Raw genomic sequence first — 25,076 nt, forward strand, 5'->3', positions numbered from 1 at the left:
AAAAAGAGCCGGGCGGTGGTGGCGCACGCCTTTAATCCCAGCACTCAGGAGGCAGAGGCAGGTGGATCTCTGTGAGTTCGAGGCCAGCCTGGTCTATAGAGCGAGTTCCAGGAAAGGCGCAAAGATATACAAAGAAACCCTGTCTCGAAAAGAATAAAATAAAAATAAGGGGCTGAAGAGATGGCTCAGTAGTTAAAGAGTACTGGCTGCTCTTCCAAAGGTTCTGAGTTCAATTCCCAGCAACCACATGGTGGCTCACAACCATCTGATGCCCTCTTTTGGCCTTCAAACGTACATGCAGATAGAGCACTAAAAAACACCCTGGCTTTAGTCCACAGGGCAGTACAGCAAGCAGGCTATGGACAGAGTAAGGTAAGAGGAGAGGGTGCAGGTGCACCAGGAACCCCAAGGCTGGTAGACAGGAGTGAGCTTTGAATCCTCTGCACCACAGAGCTTCACAGCTGTTACAGTCTCCTAGCAAAACAGCTGCTGGCTTCATGAGCGTCTCAGACCCCGTGAGCATGCTCACCGCTGACACACAGCTCAGGAGGCTACAGGAAGGTCACTGAACCCTCATCTGAGACACCAGACCCTCCTCTCAACTTTGTATGCAACTCTGCCCTAAATGACGGAGGGCTTGAGTCTCTGGAGAGGACAGAGTTCACAGGCTGGGGAAGCTGCTTTGGGATCACACACTTGGTCCTCCTCTAATTTGTTACTGGGACCTTCCTCTGTGAGGAAGGAGTAGATACTGTTCCCACATCCCCAGGACAGGAGTTCTCGCAGCACACAGGACAGGTGCTTGGCAGGCAGCTGCAGGATGATGTCAGTGCCCAGACAGGAGCTTGGGAGGATCCTGCATGCCAGCCAGTAGGGGCTGATGGCCACAGCACTCACATCTGCCACATATCTAACACAAACCTCCAAGTCACTCCGGCAAGAAACCTAGCTCTGGGCTGGCGGACTCTGCATCTGGAGTGGTGATGGGAAGAAGCTGTTCCTATCCATGTGCCCTGGCCTCAAGGCCTGGTTTGAACCCACTGTCCCCACTTCAAAGGAGAGTGAGGGGCCGGCCTGGTCCAGGTAGTCAGCTGCACAGTGCTCTCGAGTCTTCTTGTAGCCTTTGCCGTTCATCCACGGCAGACATGTCCTCTCTGGGATTCCCTCAAACCTCCAGCACTTCATCCATGCTGCTACTGGCTCTGCACAGCCAGCTTCACCAATGTGTCAGCTGTGACCACAAGGAAGTGAGCCACCCTGTATCCTCCTCTGGAGTTGTGGCATCTGGAACAAAATACCCTAGAGGACAAACACCTGGGAAGAGCTTTGGGGCCTGGGTCCTCCATAGCATGGCAAAGACAGGAAGAAGGAAGGAGGCAGGAGCCCACACTTCCTTCCTCCCTCCTGATGGCGCTTCATTTGCCAGGCGGCCACTGCAGCTGGACAGCCACTGAAGGGCTCAGCACCTTGTCAGCAAGTCAACACCCTATGCGACCACCTTCTTATCCTTGAACGCCATTGGCAAGCATCCCTCCAGCACCCTGGGCCCAGCACCAGTCACTTTCATCCAGTGCGGACGGCAACAACTGCCAGCAGTCGGCTGTCGTGTGAACAAACCTGCACTGGGCAGAGGCGACCCCTTGCAGTAAAAATCGTCACTTGTCAGTGCTGGTCCCGTGATCTCCGTGGTGGAGAATGAGGAGGCCTCAGCCTGTGTCTCAGGCTTCCAAGCCCCGCACAGGGAGAGTGGCACCTGGAAACATCTTTCTGTGACTTCTCTGGAAGTTCCCAGCTGTCCTCATAGAGGTATTGGCAGGGGCACTGCTTGGGTAATGCACTCTCCATGCCATCTAATTTTCTAGAATGATTTCGCCTTGTGCTCCATGTGAAAACCTTCCACTAGACCCCAATCCCCACCTTCCAGGTGTGATTTAAATCCAATGATGAATTTTCACATATTGGTTGGCTTTCAATTCTATTCTTTTTTTTCCCTAAGGACATAGGAGGAGCACAAGACCTGTGGCCAACACGTGGAGCACCTGTCGCTCCCACTCGTGGCTAACGTCACTGCACTGGTGTGGCCGACTACTGAGGGTCCAGGAGGCCTTGGCCACAGGAGTACCAACGGCAGCAAAGACTGGCCTTTGGGGTGAGTGCACACCGTGCCCAGTGGCTCAGCTCCTGGACAGGATATGCTGAGAAGGATGCACCACATGTCACCTCTTCCATCCTGCTGTCCCTACAGCTTAGAAAAAGCCCACCCACTCTGAGTCTGGCCAAACCCCAGAGAGCTCACAAAGGGAAGAAAGGGAAGCGACATGGAGTCCACCAGCCTAGCGAACACAAGAAAGTGGCCTGTGTGGCCTAACACAGACATGGCGAACTGAAAGTGAGGAAGGCTGGCGGGGAAAGCCCCTGCAACCTAGCTGGAAGGAAACCCGAGGCCTCTGGAACACACGGTGTGGGGGCGGCTGCCTAGGATTGGTAGTGGGAGTGTGGGTATGTCCAAGGCTACCTCAGTCACCTGGATCCTGGGTGAGTCTGAAACAGGGACGGGTAAATGAGAGCTGTGTTCAAGTGCTTGAGGACAGTGACCCACTGCAAGCTCCAAGGCAGCATCAGTTCCTGTCACTGCAATCACACCCAAGACCACACGACAAAACACTGAGGGCATCTGGAAGCACAAACCGTGCATGCAAAGGCAGTTGCTAGCCTTCAGGTGGCCAACCATGATATGCTTGATGCAATGCTGTGGCTGGCAATCCCAGCGGCCTGCGGCAGACTCTGAGGGAAGGCAAGCTGAGAAGCTGTAGGTGCCAGGCTAACTAGGGAAGCCAGAACCAAGCAAGTGCACAGACGCTACATGCAAGGGGACATTGCCATAGCAGTCACTTGAGCCTTGGACCACGAAATGACAAGTAGGTAGAGCTTGCCACCCTAGAATACGGAAGGAGACACTGTGGTGGCCAGTGCCAGGCAGTGGGAAGGGTGCACCCTGACATTGGAGGCACCCAACACTGACAGAGTTCCAAGCAGCCACGGCACCGAAAAGGAGGGCAGGACACCTCACATCTGGCTGGCAGGCAGCTGTCCCCATGGTGTGTCTCCATCAACTAACTCACTGCCATGCAGGGCTCATGGCACTTAGTGGGCGTGGCAGGTGGAGATGGGGAGGATCACCACCCAAAGCACGGGACCAGAGAGCCACCAACCCCCAGCTCCACCACATGTGGTCAACACCACGAGAAGAAATGGGGTCAGGTCCCTGTCCCAATCAGACTTGACCAGGGCAGATGGCATCACCCAGCAGAGCCAGAGTGTCAACACCTCTCTCCCTCTCTGCCATGGCCTCTGCAGGGCAGATCTTTGGGATGACCAGGTCTCCCCTAACATGCTGGTTCTCTATCAGGAGTGATCCTGGACCTTAAGGGATTAGTTCTTCTGGTGACAGATGGTGAGTGGGTGTGGCTGATGTTCTGGGAGGAGAGGCCACAGAAGTCACCACCAATCATCCTACACTAGCCCCAGTGACAGCCCCATCCTGTCCCCGTGTAGCAGAGAGAACATGAGCATCTAGATTTGCGGCCAGCAGGACCCACTCCACGGGGTCACTCAGAATGGTTCTGTCCCACAACCCCACCACTGGCTCCTCTTCTTGCCTAGCATCCAGATGCAGGAAATAAGATACGATGGGAGCCTGCTGGCTGGGCCCAGGCAAAACGCCCTGGGGTGCAGACAGTACACACACCCAGACACCGAGGCGCCACCCTGGTTCTCAAGCTTTTCAGCAGTAGGACCCAGTGCCATGCTAGTGCATGACTCCAGGCTGTAATTACCTGTAAGGACTAAAATGCATCTAGAAGGTGCTAAGAGGTGACCAACTTTTCTAGTGCTGGCAGTGAACCCAGGGCCTTTGCATCCGCTAATCAAGTGCTCACCAGTGTGAGTTTGTGTACGTGTATACACTCTTTAAAAGCAGTTAAGTATTTGAGTCCGCTGGCACAGGCCTGTTGTCCCAGCCACCTGGCAGGAGCTGGGTGAGGTCATTATAAGGTTGCAGCTCTGCAGTGGTCCTGGGACCCTGGAAGCGGTGAGGCCTGTTGGCTGCTGCCCTCTGAGCGCTGGCAAAACAAGACAGATGGTACCCTGCAGTCACCACAGACCCTCAGAAAGTTAAGGGAGCACACAACCAGGCCAGAGAGGCCAGGCCCACGTGGAGGGAGAAGCGCAGCAGACACTGAGGTGCCCACAAGTCCTCAGTCTCTGGGGAAGGGATGGCAGCTGTCCCCCAGCCCCAGCAAACCCTGAATGTGCAAGCTGGCCCAGACCAGTTCCTCATTTTCAAAACAAATCAGAAACCTGAAGCTAGCCCTGAAATTGCAGAATCTCAGGCTGCTTCCTAATTAAAAAGACGCACAGAAGCCCCGATGGGAGTGAGCGGCCCCTCCACTGGACCCTGGGGAAGGTGACAACTACCGTCTGTGGAGCTCCACTCTGCCTTCCTGGAGATTTTTAAGCTCTCTGGGTGCTCTGGGCACATAGGAGTGTGGGGTGCCTCTCTCTACTGCACTGAGGGCAACCCCAGGAGGAGCCTATGCAGAGGAAGCAGAGACCAATGCCCTTAGGACAGGCGGAGGAGCCCGTGCCACTGTAACCAACCTGGAGTGGCGGCCAGTGGCTGGCAAGTAAGCACCCTGGAGAGCTACCCGTCTCCCCACACAGGCAGGCCCTGTGCCTGAACCCGCCAATCTGGAAATCACTGTACCTTCCCTGCCCTTCCCTTCCCGTCCACTCTAAACATTCTCTTTTTTCCTTTTTGAATTTGAAACAGGCTCGTGCTAAGTTGCCCAGGCTAGGCTTGAAATTACTAAGCATGTAGCCCAGGCTGGTCTGAACTTGACTAAGATGCTCCTGCCTCAGCCTCCCAAGAGCTGGGATAACAGGCCTGGGCCACTGGGCCCAGCTTCTCCAAGCTCACCTGCCTCCACTCACTCCAACTCAGTCCCACTGAACAGAGGAGGTTCAACTGGCTCCTGCCACCCCGCCACTGTCTTCAGAGGTTAACGGTTCTGCAGCCCGATCATCACAAAGCCTCTCTGCCACCTCCCCACCTCTGCTAGAGCGGCAAGAGTCAAGGCCAGGCACATGGTCCCAAGACACACCCAGGACAGGACACCTGTCATCCTTCTAAGCCAGCACACAGCCCTGTGTTCTTCCTTTGACCTAAGGGTCAGATGTAAGACATGAGAGGAGTAAGAGAGGCCAGACTCCAGGCCCAACTCTGAGGCCACCGCTGACACCTGAGCTGCAGGCACCTGCAATGCCTGAGGCAGCACCCTCCACAACCAAGGAGCCTACCCCAGCTGTCCACGATGCCCAGGTTGAGAAGCCCTGGGCTACAGGTCATGCAGACAGGATACAGGGGACAGAGGTGTGCCTCCTGGGCTGCCATGAGCCACTTAGCCAGGGTCATCTCAGGGAGGACTCACTCTACTTCCTCCCTTCCATCCACCCATGTGACACTGTGAATGGACCTAAGACCACCAAGCCACACCCAGTGCTTTTCCTTCTTTCCTCCCCCTTTCTCCTCTCCCATCCCCCAATGCACCTCGGAGCTGCTGCCCATGTCTGAAATGGTGGTTCAGGGTTGGAACACCAGCTGCCAGTGAGCACTCACTACCACAGGCTCACAGCGCCATGAGACAGGGCCATAATCTGCATTCCCATTTTGCTAGTGGGGAAACTGAGGCCTCAGTTCAGGGCAAAGTAAAAGCATTAGCCTGGTTTACTCTAGGGTAGAGCCTATGCCCGCCATCCTGACACCTGTGGGACTGACCTGGGAGATAACCCTGAAGCTACCCCAACCCATAGGGTGGGGCTATGTATGGAAGTATTTTAGGAAGTCACCACCCTGGGGCAGGAGACTAAAGACGGGGTGTGCTACTAGCATTCAGTAGGTGCATTTGGCCACACTAGTGCATTTAGTGCCAAACCTAAAATGCACGGGACAGCCCTGTCCAGTCCAAGGTGGCTCCTGGTTCCCACCATGCATACACACAGCCCCACCAGGAACTGAACAGCTAGAAGCCACTGTTGGTCCTGCTGGGTGCCACTCTTCTGTGCTATCTCCCTTCCCACACCACAATCAAACTGTCTTCACCCTACTTCTGTCCAGTGTTGAGGGACTACTGAAACAGGATGCAGAGTGTGGGAAAGCCTTGTTCCAGCCTCTGTCTGTCTCTCTCCCAGGAGAGAAGCAGTGCAAGAGGACTTCTCAAAGCCATGAACTACAGAAGTTCCATAGAAGGACTGTGAGAGCTGCTGGTCCTTCTATGAGATTACCATGGCAACAACAGCCTGCAGGATGCAGCACTGGACTACAACTGAGGATGCTTCCTTACATGCAAGCAGATACACCTCACCTGAGCTGCACAGAGCAAGGCTCTGCAACCTGGTCTGCCCTTGGCAATGCAGGGATCCAGGGGTCCAGAGATCTGGGGTTATGGGGCTACCCAAGCACCATACTGGTTGGAAATCAAACATCTATGGACTGAAGAGTGCTGGGGCCACTACCTCAGAATGCCTGAGATGAGATGGCTCAGGGCAGAGAGATGAAATGGATGGAGGGGGGCCTGGGAGGAAAGAAGGACTAAGGATCTGGGCCTGGAAAGGCAGGAGCCACAGCCCTGCAGCACTCATGACTACGGTGTAGGTACTCCATAGCTTCAAAACACCCAGGCAAACAGCCAACGCTAAGGGGCTGAGTGCTGGCCTAGTGTGCACACCCCTGGGCTCCATCCCCAGCATCATGTCAGCCACACTTGTCATCCCAGCACTGGGAAAGTGGAGGCAGAAGGGTCAGCTGTTCAAGGTCATCCTCAGCTACACAGCAACTTCAAGGCCAGCCTGGACTATATGACACTGTTTCAAAACAAAAACCAACACCATACACCTACTTTACAAAGGTGACAAAACATCAAACGCCGTGCTGGGAACATGACCAAGAGAAGGAGTGTTCCGGAAACACATAGTAACTGATTCAGAAACGACAGATCTAAGGCACAAAAATTTCACATCCTGAACCTGACTTCGACGGGGCTCTTGTCTGGGGACAAAACAGCAGGTGGGCACAGCCCTTCCTAGGTACAAACATTCCATTTCAGTTTTACAACACATCGGACAGTGTGTACGGGAGCCACAAGAAAACACAGCCCCAGAGGACAGCAAATCCAAACTGCTCCAAGGCCCCTCTCAGCGAGGACCCTCACCAATAAACTCCCTCCCTGCTCCTTTCTCATGGAAGAGGAAGCTCTTGGATGGCTTCTGTACCAAGCACTGCTCTAGAAGCAAGGGGCCCACTAGTGATGGAGAAGGAAAGGTCCTGCACTGGCAGTGCTCAGCTCCAGCAGAGCGTGACCTAGACTGCTGACTGACAGCTGCGGTGGGAACACAGGGCAGAGGGGACAGGAAAGGTGGCCACCAAGGAAAACAGGTGGCCAGGGAATTCCTCAAGAGCACAGTAGCATGAAGAAAAGCAGACCATCAGGATGGGCTGGGGGGCAGGTGGTACTCCAGACAGGAAATCCAGGCTCGAGGAAGGCCGGAGCACAGTGGGTCAGGGAGGGAGAGCCTGTGTAGGAGGGTCACTCTAGCTTCTGGTTCAGGCGCAGCAGAAGAGGTAGAGGGAAAGACATCCCATGCAAAGTGTTGGTGGCTCTGGGCTAAGAGGGAGGTTCCCACTGACAATCACGGAAGGCAGGTTGAGAGACGACCAGTTTTCTGGGAGGGGACTCTGGTGCAGACAGGACATTACCAACCCCAAAGGAGATCTCAGTGACACTAGCCCCATGCAGTACTGCACACCTGTCACCCCAGCATTTGGGAGGTGGAGGCATGAGGACCAGGACTTCATGGCTGGCTTCAGCCATAAAGTGAGTTTGAGGACAGCCTGGGCTATATGAGACTGTCTCAAAAACACAAAAACAAAACAAAATACACCAAACATAAAACCCTAACAAGTTTTAAAAGAAAGTATGGGTTTAAAACACATCCACAGAGTATGCCACACCAATCTCTTGTTCTCTGGTCCCCCTACTGCCTCCACCCACAAGGTTCCTTAGCCCAGGCCACCCTGGTTCACACAGGCCTGCCTCCTGATGTGACTCAGGCGACTTACCTACACCTACCTTTCAAGGCTTGGATGGAGACTGAGAAGTGCAGGTGTAAACACTATCTCCATTCTCCGGGCACCATCCCAACGCCCTCCCCTACCAGGGCCAAGTGGGCTCTCGGAAGAACCCCACATCCCTGGGTTTTCTACAGAAGCCTCAGGCCACATGTCACAGGCAGGAAGGAATATTGCATGGTGGAGAACCAGGTCCCTGCTGCTATTAGCCTGCCTGCAGTAGTGCAGGGAGAAAGGACAGGGCTAAAAATAGACCTCTGAAGTCCCAAAACTACAACCCAGGAGCAGCCCCCAAGGGAGAACATCAGAGGGCATCAGGCTGCAGGGGGACTGACTATGAGTCTAGAGAAGTGTGACATGGTCCAGAGTGCTCAGATGGGGTTCAGGGCCCCACCGGGGAGGACTCACAGGGCAAAGAAAGGGGGTGTGCAGAAGCAATTAGGACCTGCACATCAGGTGGCCAAGCCTAAAATAGGGGATGTGAGCTGCACCCCAAAGGACGTGGGGGCCTGGTGGGAAGAGGGGTGCAAGTTCTGTGGCATTGGGTAGCCTTACTATATTCACACCACTCAAGTGGGGTGTCAAACGCCACAGGGAAGGGTATCACGTGTCAAAAATAAAAACGGGTTGTACAGAAGCAGTTGGGACTTTCAAGATCAGGTGACCAGGCTTAAATGGAGGGGGGGAGATTATCAGGTGCACCCCAAAGGGCATGGAAGCCAGTGGCGGGAATATGGGCGCCAGGTTCGGGTTTGAGCAGAGCTCGAGATGCAAGCCACAGGTCGGAATGGTGGAGGACCTTGTGGGAGGACTGGAAGGAGGGCCTGAGGCCAGGCCGGGGACCAAGGCCCGGGCCCCAGGCGAGGGGGGCGGGGAAGGGAGCGTGGCGCGCTGGGCCGGCGAGCAGGCCTGAGGTCTCGCCCTACCCGAGGCCGTGGAGCCGCGGCTCCGGCCCGTTGGGCTCCCGGGGCGGCGTGAGAGGCGAGAAGGCCTCGGGTGGCGGTCGCGACGGGGCTCAGGAGACTCGAGGCCGGGCAGAGGCAGAAGCCGGGGCTGCCGCGAGGAACCGGGCCGGGAACCGGACGCCATGGTGGGGGGGGGGCCCGCCGGGTGCCCAGACCTGACGAGGCCGGCCTCGCGCAGTCTGAGGCGCTCACCCTTCGGCTCTGGGGCTCCCTGGACCTCCCGTACCCCGCCCGCCCGCCGCCAGCTGGCCTCCGACGGCGCCTCCCCTACCTTCGTTCGCCAGGTCCGCCATTTTACTTCCTTAAGCCCTCCCACAAGGCCCCGCGCCCGGCCCCCGGGCTCGGCCTGCTTTCTGCCGAAGACTTCCTGCGCCTGCGCAATCCACCAGCCGACGCCGGGGCGAGGAGGAGGGCAGCTCGCACCGGCTCGCGCTCCGGCCGCGCGCCTGCGCACTAACGGTTCTCCGCCCGCCTCCTCTTCCCGCCCGCGGGGGGGGGGGGGGGGGGCGCGGCTAGCGCAGCACGCATGCGCACAGGCAACGCCAGTTCGCCCGTGTTCCTCAGGTCCTGGCATGCAGGATGCTAGGAGGGAGGGTGTCCGAACGCTGCGCATGCGCACGAGCTCCGCGCCGCTGCTTAAGGTGCTGACTTCGGTCCCGCCACTTTCCCTGTTTGTTTCTCTGGCGTGAACCGAGGCTGACTTCTAAGTGACACCTTATGACCGCGTGGCGCTTTCCACACGCACGCAGGAGTAACCCAGTACCTCGCGCCTCAGTTTCCCCGAGTCAAAAGCCAGTCCCATTCGCACGGCTTTCAAGGCCCTGTGGGAAGGTCGAGGAAGAGGCAGAGTCAGGTCACCCCAGGCTTCAGACACAGGCTGTGCCAAGGAAGCAGACTACTAGACTTGTCTGGGCATAGGGCTGAGCGTGGTGGTGCACACTTTTAACCCAGCACTCGGGAGGAAGAAGCAGCAGGATCTCTGTGAGTTCGAGGCTAGCCTAGGCTACAAAGCTGGTTCCAGGACAGCTAGGGCTACACAGTGAAACCCTGTCTCGAAAAATGGAAAAAGAAAGGAAAAGAAAAAGAACAAAAAAAAACTGGGCCTCGAGGTTACATCTGTAAATGTGTGTGTGAGAATGTGGGCGGCTGGTCGCCCGTCCTCAGTAAAAATACACTCAAAAACCCATGGGCAATGTAGGTTTGGTTTGGTTTGGTGTGAAACAGCAACACAAATTTATTGGTTTTGTTTCCAAGATTTTGTTTTTTAGAGTTTTTTGATTTTGGTTTTGGTTTTTCGAGACAATTTCTCTGTGTAGCCCTGGCTGTTCTGGAATTCACTCTGTAGACCAGGCTGACCTTGAACTCACAGAGACCCACCTGCCTCTGCCTCCTGAGTGCTGGGATTAAAGGCGTGTGCCACAACAGCCTGGCTTTTGTAAATTTTTTAAAAAAGATTTATTTTTACATATTTGAATGCTATGCCTGAAAGTGTGTGTAGTAACTGCAGAAGCTTAAAAAAAAAGGATGTTGGATGCCCTGGAACTGGCCTGTGGATGACGACTGTAAGCCAACTATGTGGGTGCTGAGATCCCAATCTGAAAGAGTAGCAAGTGCTTTTACTACAGAGCCCTAATTTTGTATTTTGCTTTCAGAGTGCTAAGGATGGAACCGAGTTTTCCATCACTCTAGTAAGATACTGCAGCCCCACAGTGCGGGATTCTAGGCAGGCTCTGCCACAGAGTTCCTCTCCCAACTCTATAAATGAGCGCCTTGAGCTCATGATCGTGTTGAACAGAGTTGGTTCTGATATTATTTCTACTCACCTCTCGTCATCTTCAGGCCTGGCCTCCTCGGCTCTGAAATACTCCCTGTCTCCAAACGGCCTGTGTTTCTCTGCCTCCTTCATTTGCTTCTTCAGGCTCTCCAGGCTCTGTCCCATGCACAGTAGCAGGCTCAGGAATCTTGGAAATCTAGACTAAGAGCATGAGTTCCCTGAAGGTGTCATACAGGGAAATGAACTTCGTGAAGAGACAAGAATGAGAACTGATGCAGACTGACTTAGTCAACTTGGATCAGACTTTTTTATAAATTTTATTTTATTTTATTTTAATGCCGAATGCCGTTTATTGAAGGAGGGAGGAGGTCTTAAATACAGGCTTACAGCACAATGGGAGAACCCCGGAGGGCAGAAGTTCAAATACAGGCTTATAGCACAATGGGAGAACCCCCGAGGGCAGAAGTTCGATGTTTCACAATCTTGCATCTAAGCTGTTAACGCCCATTATGCAGGATACACAGACAAGGAACTTCCCTTAAGCATTCAGGAGGGTGGAACCCAGCAGGGAATTAGCATAGGGAGGATGTCAAGGTCAAGGTCAGCAAGCAAGGCAACAGTTACCCAAAATGGGGGCCAGGACCCTACAGGTCCCCCTTTTACTAATAAATGAGCTTCTGACTTAGGTTGTGTGGGACATCAGCAGGTCATCTTACCCATCACGGAGACGCCTGCCCAGGCCACACAGGTGCTCTGTCTTAGGTTGGTCTCTGAATACTCATTATCATACAGGCTCAATCATGTGTGAGCTGCAGAGTTAACTGCTGCCAAAGATCTCAAAGTGGCACTGGGCTTGCAATCTGTGTGTTTGACACAGAAAAGACCAACAGAAGTCCTAACCCACCCATAGCCAGGAGGCTAAAGGCAACTGAGCCATTCCCTTCCTTAACGAGCTTTACTGCAAATTGGAGTCCTTGTAAGATGGTATCCCAAAAGCAAATGGAACTTGAGTTTATAAATTTATAATTTTCTTTTTTTTTTTTTGGTTTTTCGAGACCGGGTTTCTCTGTGTAGCTTTGCGCCTTTCCTGGAACTCACTTGGTAGCCCAGGCTGGCCTCGAACTAACAGAGATCCGCCTGACTCTGCCTCCCGAGTGCTGGGATTAAAGGCGTGCGCCACCACCGCCCAGCTGACCTTGGCAACTCTTACAAAGGAGAACATCTAACTGAGGGCTTGCTTACAATTTCAGAGGCTTAGTCCATGATCATCATGGCGGAGAGCCGACAAGTGTGGCGCTGAAGCAGTAGCTGAGAGCTTTATATCCTCATCCCCAGCAGAGAGAGAGAGAGAGAGAGAGAGAGAGAGAGAGAGAGAGAGAGAGAGAGAGAGAGAGACTGTGCCTGGTATGGGCTTTTGAAACATCAAAGCCCACCCCAGTGACACACTTCCTCCAGCAAGACCACACTTCCCAACCCTTCTCAAACAGTTCCACTCCCTGATGACTAAGCATTCAATGTATGAGCCGATGGGGGCCATTCTTATTCAAACTCTTTTAGGGTCTCAGCAATTCTTGCTTCTTCAGTAAGATCTGGACGAGGTCATGATCTTGAGACCCAGGGGCTAATCCTGGCTTTCAAGTTCAGAAAGGATTTATGTTTTTACTGCATGGAAAGGGGAAAAAGTCAAAAGAAGTAATGCTAGGGAAACCCTGTATGAAGTGTAATCTTGAAGGCTGTGGCTGGCGGCTCAGCTGGAGCCATGCAAGGGTGAGGGCCTAAGCTTGAATCCCCAGCACCCGCGTCATCGAAGCCATATGCAGTAGCCCATGTGTCATTCTAGCACTCCTCCCAGAGGTGAGATGGGAGGTGACTCCTGACTCCATGGTGACTTCTCAGCCAGCCCCTCACACAGCAACACTCTCACTGCCGCGGTTAATCATAAAAGCATTTGGGGATGTGTGTGAGTGTGTGTGTCCGTGCATTGCACGTGGCTAAGTAGTAGTGCTCACCATGAGTGTGCATGCGGCCGTCAGTGAAGTGCTTGCCTTTCAAACATGAGGACCTGAGTTCAAATCCCCAGGCCTCACATAAAGTCAAGGCCAGCAGTTTTATAGGAAGCTGGAGACAGGAGGCTCCCAGGGGCTCCCTGACCAGCCAGGCTGGAAGGGCCAGCAGGCTGCAAGCCACTGAGAGACCTTGCATCTAAACAAATGGCAGTCTTTGACCTCGCAAGAGAGCCGGCATGGCTTGCACAGCGTGCTGGGCTGAATGCCCTGCACTGCAGAGCAAGGAAGAGCCTGCTGAGCGGGTAAAGGGGCTTGCTGCCAAGCCCGAGGACCTGAGTTTGATCCCTGGGGCCCAGATGGTGGAGGGAGGGAACTGATTCCCGAAAGTTGTCCTCTGACCTCCACAGACACAATGTGTACACACACTCTCTCACGCACACAAACAAATGTAAAAAAATTTTTTTTTCTTTTTCAAGGCAGGGTTTCTTTGTGTACTCCTAGCTGCCCTGGAACTCACTTTGCAGACCAAGCTGGCCTGGAACTCACAGAGATCCTCCTGCCTCTGCCTCCCAAGAGGAAGGGAGGATGGAAAACCAGGCCTAAATTCACCTTCACCTGTTAACTAGACACCTAAAAGCAGCTTACTGCATATTTTAGATCTTCAGGGACACTCCTACTGACTTGGAGAGCAGGGAGACACTCATACTGTAGTCCAGTCTGGTCATGAACTCAAAATCCTCCTGCCTCATCCTCCCGAGTGCTGGAGTCACAGGCACACACCGGTGATTCCAACTTCCAGAACTTCTAGTATGGAAAATCTCAATCTCTCGCACTCTCCCTCTCTCTTTCTCCCCCCGCCCCACAACTCTTCAAATTTTTGAGATAGGATCTCATGTAGCCTAGGCTGACCTCACACTGGCTTTGACCTGAGGATGCCCATGATCCTCCTGCCTCCACCTCCAGAGACCTAGCCTGATGTCACCACCGCACCCAGTTTTTGTTTTTTGTTGCTGTTGTTGTTCTGTTCTTTTAGTTTTTGTTTTTGTTTTTGTTTTTGTTTTGGAAAGACAGTCACTACACAGCTCCGGCTGGCCTGGAGTTTGCAGCAATCCTCCTGCCTCAGCTCCCAACTCCTAGGACTATGGATGTGTGCCTACAACACAGCTGTCTGTCTCCCTGGTGTACGTGTGGCATAGGCACACATGTAAGTGTGGATGTGTGTGCATGGCGAGTGTGCGTGCAAAGCAGGGCATGCGGGGTCCTGCTCTGTCCCTGCCTTATTCACTTTAGATAGTATCCCTCACTACATTGGCAACCAGCAGGCCTTGGCCCCCAACAGTGCTAGGGTCACAGGAGGCCACGCCTGGCTTTCACATGGCTGCTGGGGATTCGAACTCAGGTCCAAATGCTTCACCAGACACCCATTTCTCCAGCTCCTGCCACCCTTCTTTCCCTTCGTGGTACTACAGGGTCTTGAACCCAAGACCACACAAGGGCCAGGCAGGTGCTGTGTCCTTGGCCCCATCCTCTCACATCTGGCCTGTCCAACAGCCCTGGGTGGATTTTCCTGCCTCTGCCCTGTCTCTGACCCTGTGAACTTTCAACCATGCCATGCTTTCTCAGCTGTTGTGTGAGCCTTGCAGCTTGACTCGACTCGGAGTCTTTGTGTTGTCATTTAAAATAGGTGGCACATTCATGATTTAATCCCAGCACTCAGGAGGCAAGAGGCAGGTGGAGCTCTGTGAGTTTGAATCCAGCCGGTCCACAGAGTGAATTCCAGGCCAGCCAGGGGTACGGACTGAAACACCATTTCAAACAAAAAACAAAAATAAATAAAATAATAAGCCCCCACGGCATAACAAGTAGACCTTGGTGAAACTAAACAAGGAAACAGGCTATTAACTTCCAGATAAAGGGGGCTGGAAGACAGGTCAGGGGTGCAGAGCACTGGCTGCTCTTGCAGAGGACCTGAGTTCATTCCCAGCACCCACATCAGGCAGCTCACAACTGTCTGTGACTCCTGCTCCTAGGGAGGTGATGCCCTGTTGTGGCCTCCACAGGAGACACACACACACACACCCCCATATGAACAAAAATGATAAAGATAGCTCTTTAAATACTAGCTGGTCTACAGAGGTGAAAGCCTGGCTTTGCCTCCTCCACAGGAAGTGGGAGTGGCCAAGCATGGCCACTGTACCGAGGGCACCTTCTCCCTCCAGCCACACAATACCAAGGGGTGAATGAGACCTGGAAACTGACAACAATCCTGCGGTCCCTATGGTTCTGTGTCAACAGATCTCTGTGCAGCTGAAGCCCTGTCACATCACGTTCAGCAACTCCTTGTGACCTGCTGGGTAGACTCTAGCAGGGACTTTTTGAGGACACTGAGAGACTCAGGAGCTGTGGGTCCAGCTAAGTTTGCACTGTGTCTTAGGTAGGGTTTCTATTGCTGTGAAGAGACACCATGACCACTGCAACTCTTATAAGGAAAACATTTAATGGGGGTGGTGGCTTACAGTTCAGGGGTTCAGCCCATTATCATCACAGTGGGACAAGGTGGCATGCAGGCAGGCAGATATGATACTGGAGAAACAGCCAAGTGTCCTACATCTTGGTTTGCAGGCAACAGGAAGTGGTCTGAGACACTAGGCATGGCTTGAGCATGAGACCTCAAAGCTCACCTCCATAGTGACACACTTCCTCCAACAAGGCCACACCTCCTAACAGTGCCACTCCCTTTAGGTAGCCATTTTTCCCCCCAAACCACCACACACTGTGGGGTTGATTCTGCCGTAGGAGGCTATGACCTACTGCCCCTCGGGCCTGCCCTCCCCTCTGACAGGCTCTCCATTCACCTCCACCAGTATTCCAATAAAAGAAAAAAGAAAGGATTGAAGGGAAAGGAAAAAAAAAAGAAATGGCCCAAATTCCTTGGCCCTCTCCTCATCCAGAAACGGGGGCCCGTTTATCTTGAGTATGACATGCGTCAATCAATACAGCTCATCTTCAGTGGCTGTGTGTAGCATGTGAGGCTAGCTCCTACTGAGGACAGAGACACAGCTCTCCTTCCTTTGTGGAAAAACTGTCATCATCATTATTATTATTATTATTATTATTATTATTAATTTTTATCATTTCTTTGAGCCAGAGACTCATGTAGCCCAGGCTGGCCTTGTCATCCCTGTGTAGCGGAAGATGACCCTGCTCCCCCAGCCCCCGAGTCCTGGTGTCAGGTGCACACCTGCCTAATGATCTTTACTGTCACACACGGGTTGTTTGACACAGGGTTTCACTCTTTAGCCCAGGCTGGCACAATCTTGTGGGTGATCCTCCTGCGTCACCTTCTCCTGTGCTGGGTATGTGGGTGGAACCCGCTGGTCTGCTGAACCCCAAATCCAAGCCCTCACAAGTCCCGGGAAGCGTTTTGCCCATGTGACCACTGGGAGGCAGCAGAGAACTGCGATGGTGTCAGCGCCTGCGCGTGCACCTGCGTGAATGCTTGTGTGTTTTTGCGTGTGTGGGCCATCAGACGTCTTCCTCATTTTACCCAAGGGAACCAATGCGCCCCCGCCGCGTAGACCGCAGCACCCCCCCGCCCCCCGCCCCGCAGACTCGGCACCCCGGGTCCAGCAGACCCGGCACCCCCGTGTGCCCCATCCTGCAGACTCTGGCACCCCCGTGTGCCCCATCCCGCAGACTCAGTACCTCCGTGCGCCCCCGTTCTGCAGACGCAGCACCCCATCCAGCAGACCGCAGCACTCCTGTTTGCCCCAGTCCTGCAAACCCGGCATCCCCGTCCCGCAGACCCGGCACCCCCGTGCCCTCCCACTCCACAGCCCCGCTGTTAAGCTGTTGTGGAGACCAAACGGCAGACCTGGGATCACACAGCCCCTTCCTCTATCTTCTTGTCAGAATCTCCCGCGGACTCCCCAGTGCTGCTTCCACGTGGGTTCTGGGGATCCGAACTCACATCCTCATGCTTGCACTCAGGGGCCTCGCCCAGGCCTTGTAGTCTGTCTGGACGACATCTCCTGGCGCCGTAGTTGCCAGCACCAAGACTGTGCCCTGCATAGCTGGGCTCCCTCGTTCTGTAGAGAGCTTCCTGAACCCAAGAATCCCCCAGGACAAGGGTGTACTGTTCAAGGGAGATGGGGGAGCCAAGGGTCACTTCAGAATCTTGAGGTTGGGAATCTGAGGAGGAATGGTGGACCGGTGCAGCAGGACTCGTACACCCTCCACCCACTCCCGTCTCTCCATCACATAGTCACTGAAGTAGCCCCTCTGTTCCCTGCACTGGATGGAGGTGTCGTTGGGGGATCTTGGTGGGGACATGGTAAGCAGACTGAGCCAGTGAACAGACAGTGAGAGTTGGGATGTGGCAGGTCCAGACCCAAATTCTCCCGGACTGTGTTTAGCTCCTTGACAATCATTCATTATTCACCTCTGTGTGTCACTGACATCCTTGTGCTATCAGTGAATCTTTTTGAGATGCAGAAACAGGCCACTGGCTTCTACATGTCCAAAGGCTAAGAATGACATCACATAGCATCTAAGCCCACAGCAGAGGTTTTCAGCTTTGTGGCTACAGCCAAACTGGTGTTCACACCAATGTCCTTGAGAAGTGCTTGACTGTGACATCCCCTGCAGAGTAGAAGCTTGTAGAGAGAGAACTGACACAGAATAGTAGTGTATGGACTAAGGAGTTTCGTGTACATAGATTCATTTTTCTTCAAAGATTAATTATCAGCTGGTTGTAGATTCTTCCCGGACCCTGGGAGGGGACTATCTAGGGGCTGGACCCCATAGTCCCCGATAACATTTGGCTACAGAATGAATGTGGGCCCTGGCCCCCCCACTGTGAGTGGCAGCCGCCTTGCTTGCCGACCTTGACCAGATGTCCTCCCTATTCAGATTCCCTGCAGGTTTCCTTCTCACCTAACATTCTACCGGAGGTTCTTTGTTCCTGTATCCTGCATTTGGTGTAAACAGCTTAGATGCAAAAATGTAGAACATTCAGTAGCAAACTTCTGCCCTCCGGGGATCCACCATTGTGCTGTAAGCCTGTATTTAAGGTTTCCTCCCTCTTTCAATAAACGGCATTCGACTGGCACTCGGCATTCAGCCGTGGCGAATGACTCGCTGTCTCTTGTCCCTTATTTTTTAATCCACAGCCCCTCGCTCGGACATGGTGAACGGGTGGTGATAGCGCGGGCGTTATCCCTACAAATGGAGGTCCCACCGAGATCCGAGAAAGAAGGGACGAGCTGATGGACACCCGAAAGGTAAGGCTGGCCAGCATTTTAAAGAAAAAAGGTACGGGTGAATTGTATTGAAATGGGTGCAGCTAGCTCACAGTCAGTTGATTGGACTGCTGAAGCAGGAAGGCACCGAAGTTAAGAAAGGGCAAGACAGCTGAAGATTTTAAATAAAAAAGGAAATCTTCCCAATAAAGAAGAGGGAAGAAAAGGAAATTTCCCGTTAGAAAAGGGAGAAAAAATTTTAATCAAGAAAAAAGGATTTTCCCGGTAAAAAGGGGAAAAATTTTTTGATACTAGGCCTAAAGATTGGGGCCCTGTAGAGGAAGGATGGAGGAAAGAGAAAAGCCTCTTCCCAGTGGTAATGGAGAAAGAAAAGACTTTTTCCAATTGTAGAATTTTCAGGATAGCTAAAACTCGGAGCTCTTTCTGCCTGCCAGCACAGAGCGGCAGCATCTGAATTACAAAGAATCGGCAGGTGGGCCTCATTGCTGCTGGCTGAACAGAGGTTAGAAGTTTTGCTGTCTGTTTGCTTATTTTGGTTCAAATGTTTTTTAATTTTCCCTCAGAATGGGAATAATTCAATATTTAGGATCCCTTCGTGGGAAATGTTTTTCTGTTTTTCCCTTATGGCGGGAATAACTCATTATTGTTAGGTAGTCCCTTCATGGGAGTAGGAAGTTTAAACAGGAGTTTGTGTGTGCGGGGCGCGCACCCAGCGGCGGCAGCGGCGGACAAAGGCATGCAAGAGATAGCGCCCGTGGGAGTTGGAGCTGCGATGGAGCGCGGCCCGGCCAGGCACCAGCACTAGAGCCCAGGCACGGGCACTAGAGCCTGAGCACTGGGCGGAGCCAAAGCTAAGCCGCAGCTTCAGCTCCTGCCAAGTGAGCAGAGGCCCAGGAAGGGACTAGCGCCTAAAAGTTTAACGGGCCTAACTTCTGATGAAAAATGGTTTCAGTCAGGACATTGAATGCTAAGTCAATGCTGTGTGAATAAAGGATGTTTTGTTCTTTTGATTGTCTTAATAAATGTTTGGATGAATGTTTGATTCTCATGGTAGATAAACTAAAGGAACAAGATTCATAATTTTGAACTATATATTAGGTGTCCTCTTGTCTGTTGATCATTACTGAAAATTTGGTTCTGCAATTTAAGTTGCTTTCTAGAAATTCTTGGTTTAATTTTATAGAAATATAACACCTGAAATGGATTGGGTTGTTAGCTTATTAAATAATGTTGTTGCTAAGATAAACCCATAAAAAATAATCTCTTACTGATAAAGAGGTTACAAAATTATTTTTCCAGTAAATAAAATACAGGTAAATTGTTTGGTCCACATTGTTAATAATTGGTTATTTGCATTAATGTGTTACTTGGAATTTATAAAAAAAAAGATACTCTTTTTAAGATTTTATAAAAATACTCCAGAGTATTGCCTAAAGTTACCTCTTCAAATCCTATAGAGATTGTATTTAATGCTTTTATAATTGACATATGTAAAAAGGACCATGGAAACAAAAGCTGGTGATAGAATTGCTCAATTATTATTGCTTTCATATTTTAAAGGCAAAATGGCGCCTATATGTAGAACTGGGGGTTTTGAAAGTACAGGAGAAAAGATGTTTTGACAGTTATCAATGATAAACAGCCTAAAATTAAAAACAAAATTATATGGGATTGAGATTGAAAGATAATTGGATTCTGGTGCTGGATATATCTATAATTTCACAAGAATCCTGAGATCCCAATTGGCCCCTTAAGAATTCCATCTCTAACCTACAAGGTATTGGCACAGCTCAGACGCCATTACAGAGCAGGCTACTCTTAAATTGGAAGGATGAGGAAGGTCATGCAGGAACTTTTCAACCCTTTGTGCTACCTGACATTCCAGTGAACTTGTGGGGACGAGATGTGTTAGATGGTATGGGAGCTGTGCTCACTACACAGCCTGTACAATAGATGCTGAAAAGTCAAGGCTACTGCCCGGGCAGAGGTTTAGGGAAAATGTTGCAAAGAGACCCACTCCCTGTGACAGACAAAAGCTGTGTCACTAGAGGTCCTGGGGATACTAGAGGACTAGAGTCTTTTCCATAGGGGTCACTGCACAGCAGCCTTCAATTATACAACTGATAAAAATCACTTGGAAAAGTGATGACCCTGTATGGGTAGAACAGTGGCCCCTTACTAAAGAAAAATTGGCCGGGCGGTGGTGGCGCACGCCTTTAATCCCAGCACTCGGGAGGCAGAGCCAGGCGGATCTCTGTGAGTTCGAGGCCAGTCTGGGCTACCGAGTGAGTTCCAGGAGAGGCGCAAAGCTACACAGAGAAACCCTGTCTCGAAAAACCAAAAAAAAAAAAAAAAAAATTGGAGGCTGCGAACACATTAGTTAAGGAACAGTTAGATGCTGGTCATATCATTCCTTCCACTTCGCCTTGGAACTCACCTATATTTGTTATTAAAAAGAAGTTAGGAAAATGGAGGCTATTACAGGATCTTAGAGCTGTAAATAAAACCATGATTCTCATGGGAGCAACACAACCTGGCTTGCCTGCCGCTGTGGCAATTCCTAAACATTGGCATTTAATTGTGATTGACTTCAGTGATTGTTTCTGGAGTGTTTTGGCAAACAGGTCCTATTCTATGGGTACATTCCCCAGCTTCTCCAGCGAAAACCATCCATTTCTCCCATTCATGAATATTTATTGCAAGTGCAAGGACTTATATGGCCCCGCTCACATAACCTTTATGTGGGCCATATTAGAGCTCACACTCTTGCCTGGACCTCTAAGTGAAGGTAATCAGAGGGCTGATGCCATTACTCGTATGGCTGTTACATTAGTTTGTTCTGCCTTTGAAAAGGCTACTCAGTTGCATCAACATTATCATCTTAATGCTGGATCTCTTCGTCATCACACAGGCATAACCTGGGAACAAGCCATCCAGATAGTTAAATCATGTCCTATTTGTTGAATTTTTACCTGTTCCTCATTTGGGAGTTAATCCCCGAGGACTTTTACCTAATCATGTGTGGCAGATGGACGTCACACACGTGCCTTCCTTTGGAAAATTACAATACGTCCATGTGTCTATTGATACATATTCTTCTCTAATTTTTGCTTCTGCTCATTCAGGGGAAAAGGTTAAGGATGTTAAGAATCATTGTCTTCATGCTTTTGCTTACATGGGAGTGCCAAAATGCATAAAGACTGATAATGGTCTCGCCTACAGCAGTATGGGATTTTCAAAATTCTGCCAAGACTTTTCTATTGTTAATAAGACTGGTATTCCTTATAATCCTCAAGGACGGGCTATAGTAGAATGCTGCCATCTTACCTTAAAAACATATATTTCTAAAGTAAAAAGGGGGGAGCTAGGGGCTCATCTCTCCTCTCCACATTCTATTCTTTCCCTTGTTTTATATATTTTAAATTTTTTATCGATGGATTCTGCTGGAGTATCCGCCACAGATAAGCACTGGAGGGCTCCTGTTGCAAATCATCCTCTGGTACGATGGAAGGATCTTTCTACTGGCACTTGAAGGGGACCCGATCCGGTGTTGGTGTGGGCCCGGGGATCTGTTTGTGTCTTTCCGCAGGACAATGAAGTTCCTCTTTGGGTCTCTGAGCGTTGTGTGCGCCCTGTGGCTGCTGCTGAATCCCGACATGGCAGAGACCTATTGGGCCTTCATAAAAAACTCTCCCCTTCTGATGCCAATGGGGATTGAGAGCCCAATACGGCCAGCCTTGGCAAGCATTAACATAAGCCTAGGAACTGTAGCCATATGGTTGGATTCTTCAGAAGGTAATGTATGGTAACTTTTTTCAAAAATGTTGAGAATGTGTCATACCTTGGAGATTAAGGATAACTCTGAAGGTCACTGACCTCTATTTGTTAACAGTAGCATGCCAGCTAAGCCTTTTCACATTTTGCAACCCTCTTCAAGCTGGTGTAGTACCTACTTTTCAGGAATGGCTCTGTGCAACATTTATTGGCCTCCTGAAATTCATCTAGCCTTTTTGAAGATACCTTAAAAGTGAGCCTGAATGTAGACATTAATGAGACCATTAGTTCTGCTCCTTGTTTGCTGTTTTTGTTTTTGTTTTCTTTATGGTTCTTAGTTGTTCTTTTGCAGACCTGCCAGCCTAAGTAGTGCTGGGATCAAGAAAAATGGGCCTTGGTGGTTCGTGTTCCTGGAGCTGCGTCCATGCCAGTGGACCATGGCAGTTAGACACAGATGATGCTCACACGTTCCAGAAGAGAATCTGACATCGCTGTTGCCGTTGTTGCTGTTATAGCAGTGGTGGCCACTGCTGCTATTGCTTCTGGGATGGCTATTTCATAATTGGGTTCCACAGCTAGGACAATGGAGACCCTGGCAGCAAAAGTAGCTACCACAGTTAGTTAATCTTTATTTTATTGGGCATGATAAATTTAATTCTGCATTTATACATTTAAATTGGCTTTGAAAGTTGTAAAAATTATTTAAACTCAAGTTCTATTTGCTTATGGGATACCACCTTACAAGGACTCCAATTTGCAGTAAAGCTCGTTTAAGAAGGGAATGGCTCAGTTGCCTTTAGCCTCCTGGCTATTGGTGGGTTAGGACTTCTGTTGGTCTTTTCTGTGTCGCACAGATTGCAAGCCCAGTGCCACTTTGAGATCTTTGGCAGCAGTCACTCTACAGCTCACGTGGTTGAGTCTGTATGATAATGAGTATTCAGAGACGGGTAATGCTTGGGGGGCGGTCATCAACCTAAGACAGAGCACTTGTGTGGCCTGGGCAGGTGTCTCTATGACGGGTAAGGTGACCTGCTGACGTCCCATGCAACCTAAGTCAGAAGCTCATTTTTAGTAAAAAGGGGGGACCTGTGGGCCCTGGCCCCCCACTGTGAGTGGCAGCCGCCTTGCTTGCCGACCTTGACCAGATGTCCTCCCTATTCAGATTCCCTGCAGGTTTCCTTCTCACCTAACATTCTACCGGAGGTTCTTTGTTCCTGTATCCTGCATTTGGTGTAAACAGCTTAGATGCAAAAATGTAGAACATTCAGTAGCAAACTTCTGCCCTCCGGGGATCCGCCATTGTGCTGTAAGCCTGTATTTAAGGTTTCCTCCCTCTTTCAATAAACGGCATTCGGCTGGCACTCGGCATTCAGCCGTGGCGAATGACTCGCTGTCTCTTGTCCCTTATTTTTTAATCCACAGCCCCTCGCTCGGACATGGTGAACGGGTGGTGATAGCCCGGGCGTTATCCCTACAAATGAACTCTCTCCTTTTGCCCTGTGAGGTGAGAACCGAGTTTCTTCACAATGTCAAACCCTAAACTCCCAGAATCTGGCTCAGACCTCAAGAATCTCAACACAATTGATGGTTGCATAGACAGAATAGTAATTATGGAGATAGGGGCTCATGTCCCAGAGTGGCCTGAAACTCAATGTGTAGCTGAGGCTGGCCCTGAACTCATCCTCCTGCCTCTGCCTCCTGCTAGGGTGGATGACAGGCATGTGTCAGCACACTCAGCTTGAGTGCTTGGGGTATCAAACAGGGTCTTGGTGCATGCTAGGCACTCTACTCACTGGGCCCAGCCTCGGTTCAAAGACAGCTGTGGGTTTACAGACAGAGAGATCCTGCACGAATGTGTTTCTCAGTTTCCCACCAGAAGCCCAGTTCACAGTAGAAAGATATCTCCTGTGATGTCTGCATGAGAATGCTGGTAGATGTAGCTACAGTTTTATTGCCTGGCCCACAGTCAGGACAAATCTCTCTCACCTGCCAGTCCCACAGCCCCTCAGACCCAACCAAGTAAACACAGAGACTTACATTGGTTACAAACTGCATGGCCGTGGCAGGCTTCTTGCTAACTGTTCTTATATCTTAAATTAATCCATTTCTATAAATCCATACCTTGCCACATGGCTCGTGGCTTACCGGCATCTTCACATTCTGTTTCTCATCGTGGCAGCTGGCAGTGTCTCTGACTCAGCCTTCCACTTCCCAGCTTTATTCTCCTCCTTGTCCCGCCTATACTTCCTGCCTGGCCACTGGCCAATCAGTGATTTATTTATTGACCAATCAGCAACACACTTGACATACAGAACATCCCACAGTAGGTAGACCCATGTCTGAATGCTTGGTCCTCTGTTGGTGAACTGTTTAGGAAGGAGGTGTGTCACAGAGGCAGGCTTTGAAGTTTCAAAAGCCCAGTCTCTCTCTCTCTCTCTCTCTCTCTCTCTCTCTCTCTCTCTCTCTCTCTCTCTCTCTCTCTCTCTCTCTGCCTGCTGCTGGAAGATCAGGATGTAGCTCTTGGCTGTAGCTCTTGGCTACAGCTCCAGCACCATGATGATCATGGCCTAAGCCCCTGGAACTGTAAGCAAGCCCGTAGTTAAATGCTTTCCTTTGTGTTGCCTTGGAGCTGTGTGGTGGTGGCGCACGCCTTTAATCCCAGCAGTCAGGAGGCAGAGGCAGGCAGATCTCTGAGTTTGACGCCAGCCTGGTCTACAGAGCGAGTTCCAGGACAGCCAGGGCTACACAGGGAAACCTTGTCTCAAAGCAAACAAACAAGCAAAAAAAACAAAAATACATAAAGAAATAAAACAACTAGTGAGATGATGTGGGACACAGCTTCCAGGGATGCCCCACCAATCCCCGGCCTCTCTGCTTCTTGCCAAACCCAATGTGGGCAAGGCGTTTTCTATGTGTACACTCTTCATTTAGGGGACTTTAGGAGATGTGTAGAGTGCTGTAGTCTGAGAGAGGGGTACAGAATGTGGAGGTGACGTTGGGAAGGTCCAATTAGGTTGTCCAAGTTCCCAGCTGTGGCAAAGCACTTCCTGATGCACACGCCATTTACTGGTCACTCATCCTCTCCTAGGGCCTTGGCTGCACAGCTCAGAA

General features: G+C 51.2%; 1 protein-coding gene and 1 long non-coding RNA gene across 5 annotated transcripts in view; one reads left to right on the top strand and one right to left on the bottom strand.

Annotated features, from left to right (window-relative positions):
- Ranbp3 (RAN binding protein 3) overlaps nucleotides 1-9,542 on the bottom strand; it is a 44,921-nt gene extending 35,379 nt beyond the window's left edge. For 2 of the 4 annotated variants that reach the window (XM_052746832.1, XM_052746830.1), the window contains exon 1: nucleotides 9,112-9,415. In XM_052746832.1, the coding sequence (XP_052602792.1) occupies nucleotides 9,112-9,274 (163 nt within the window). In that variant the 5' untranslated portion in view covers nucleotides 9,275-9,415. The other 2 variants (XM_052746831.1, XM_052746833.1) reach the window with 2 other exon arrangements.
- Nucleotides 1-23,411, top strand: LOC128115786 (uncharacterized). The gene is made up of 3 exons (XR_008220290.1): nucleotides 1-8,966; nucleotides 18,102-21,986; nucleotides 22,318-23,411. It is a non-coding gene; the product is annotated as an uncharacterized LOC128115786 (long non-coding RNA).
- The last annotated feature ends 1,665 nt before the right edge of the window (nucleotides 23,412-25,076 follow it).

Source organism: Peromyscus californicus, unplaced genomic scaffold (genome assembly GCF_007827085.1).
Source record: "Peromyscus californicus insignis strain IS unplaced genomic scaffold, ASM782708v3 Scaffold_1__1_contigs__length_55948999, whole genome shotgun sequence".
NCBI classification, from domain to species: Eukaryota; Metazoa; Chordata; class Mammalia; order Rodentia; family Cricetidae; genus Peromyscus; species Peromyscus californicus.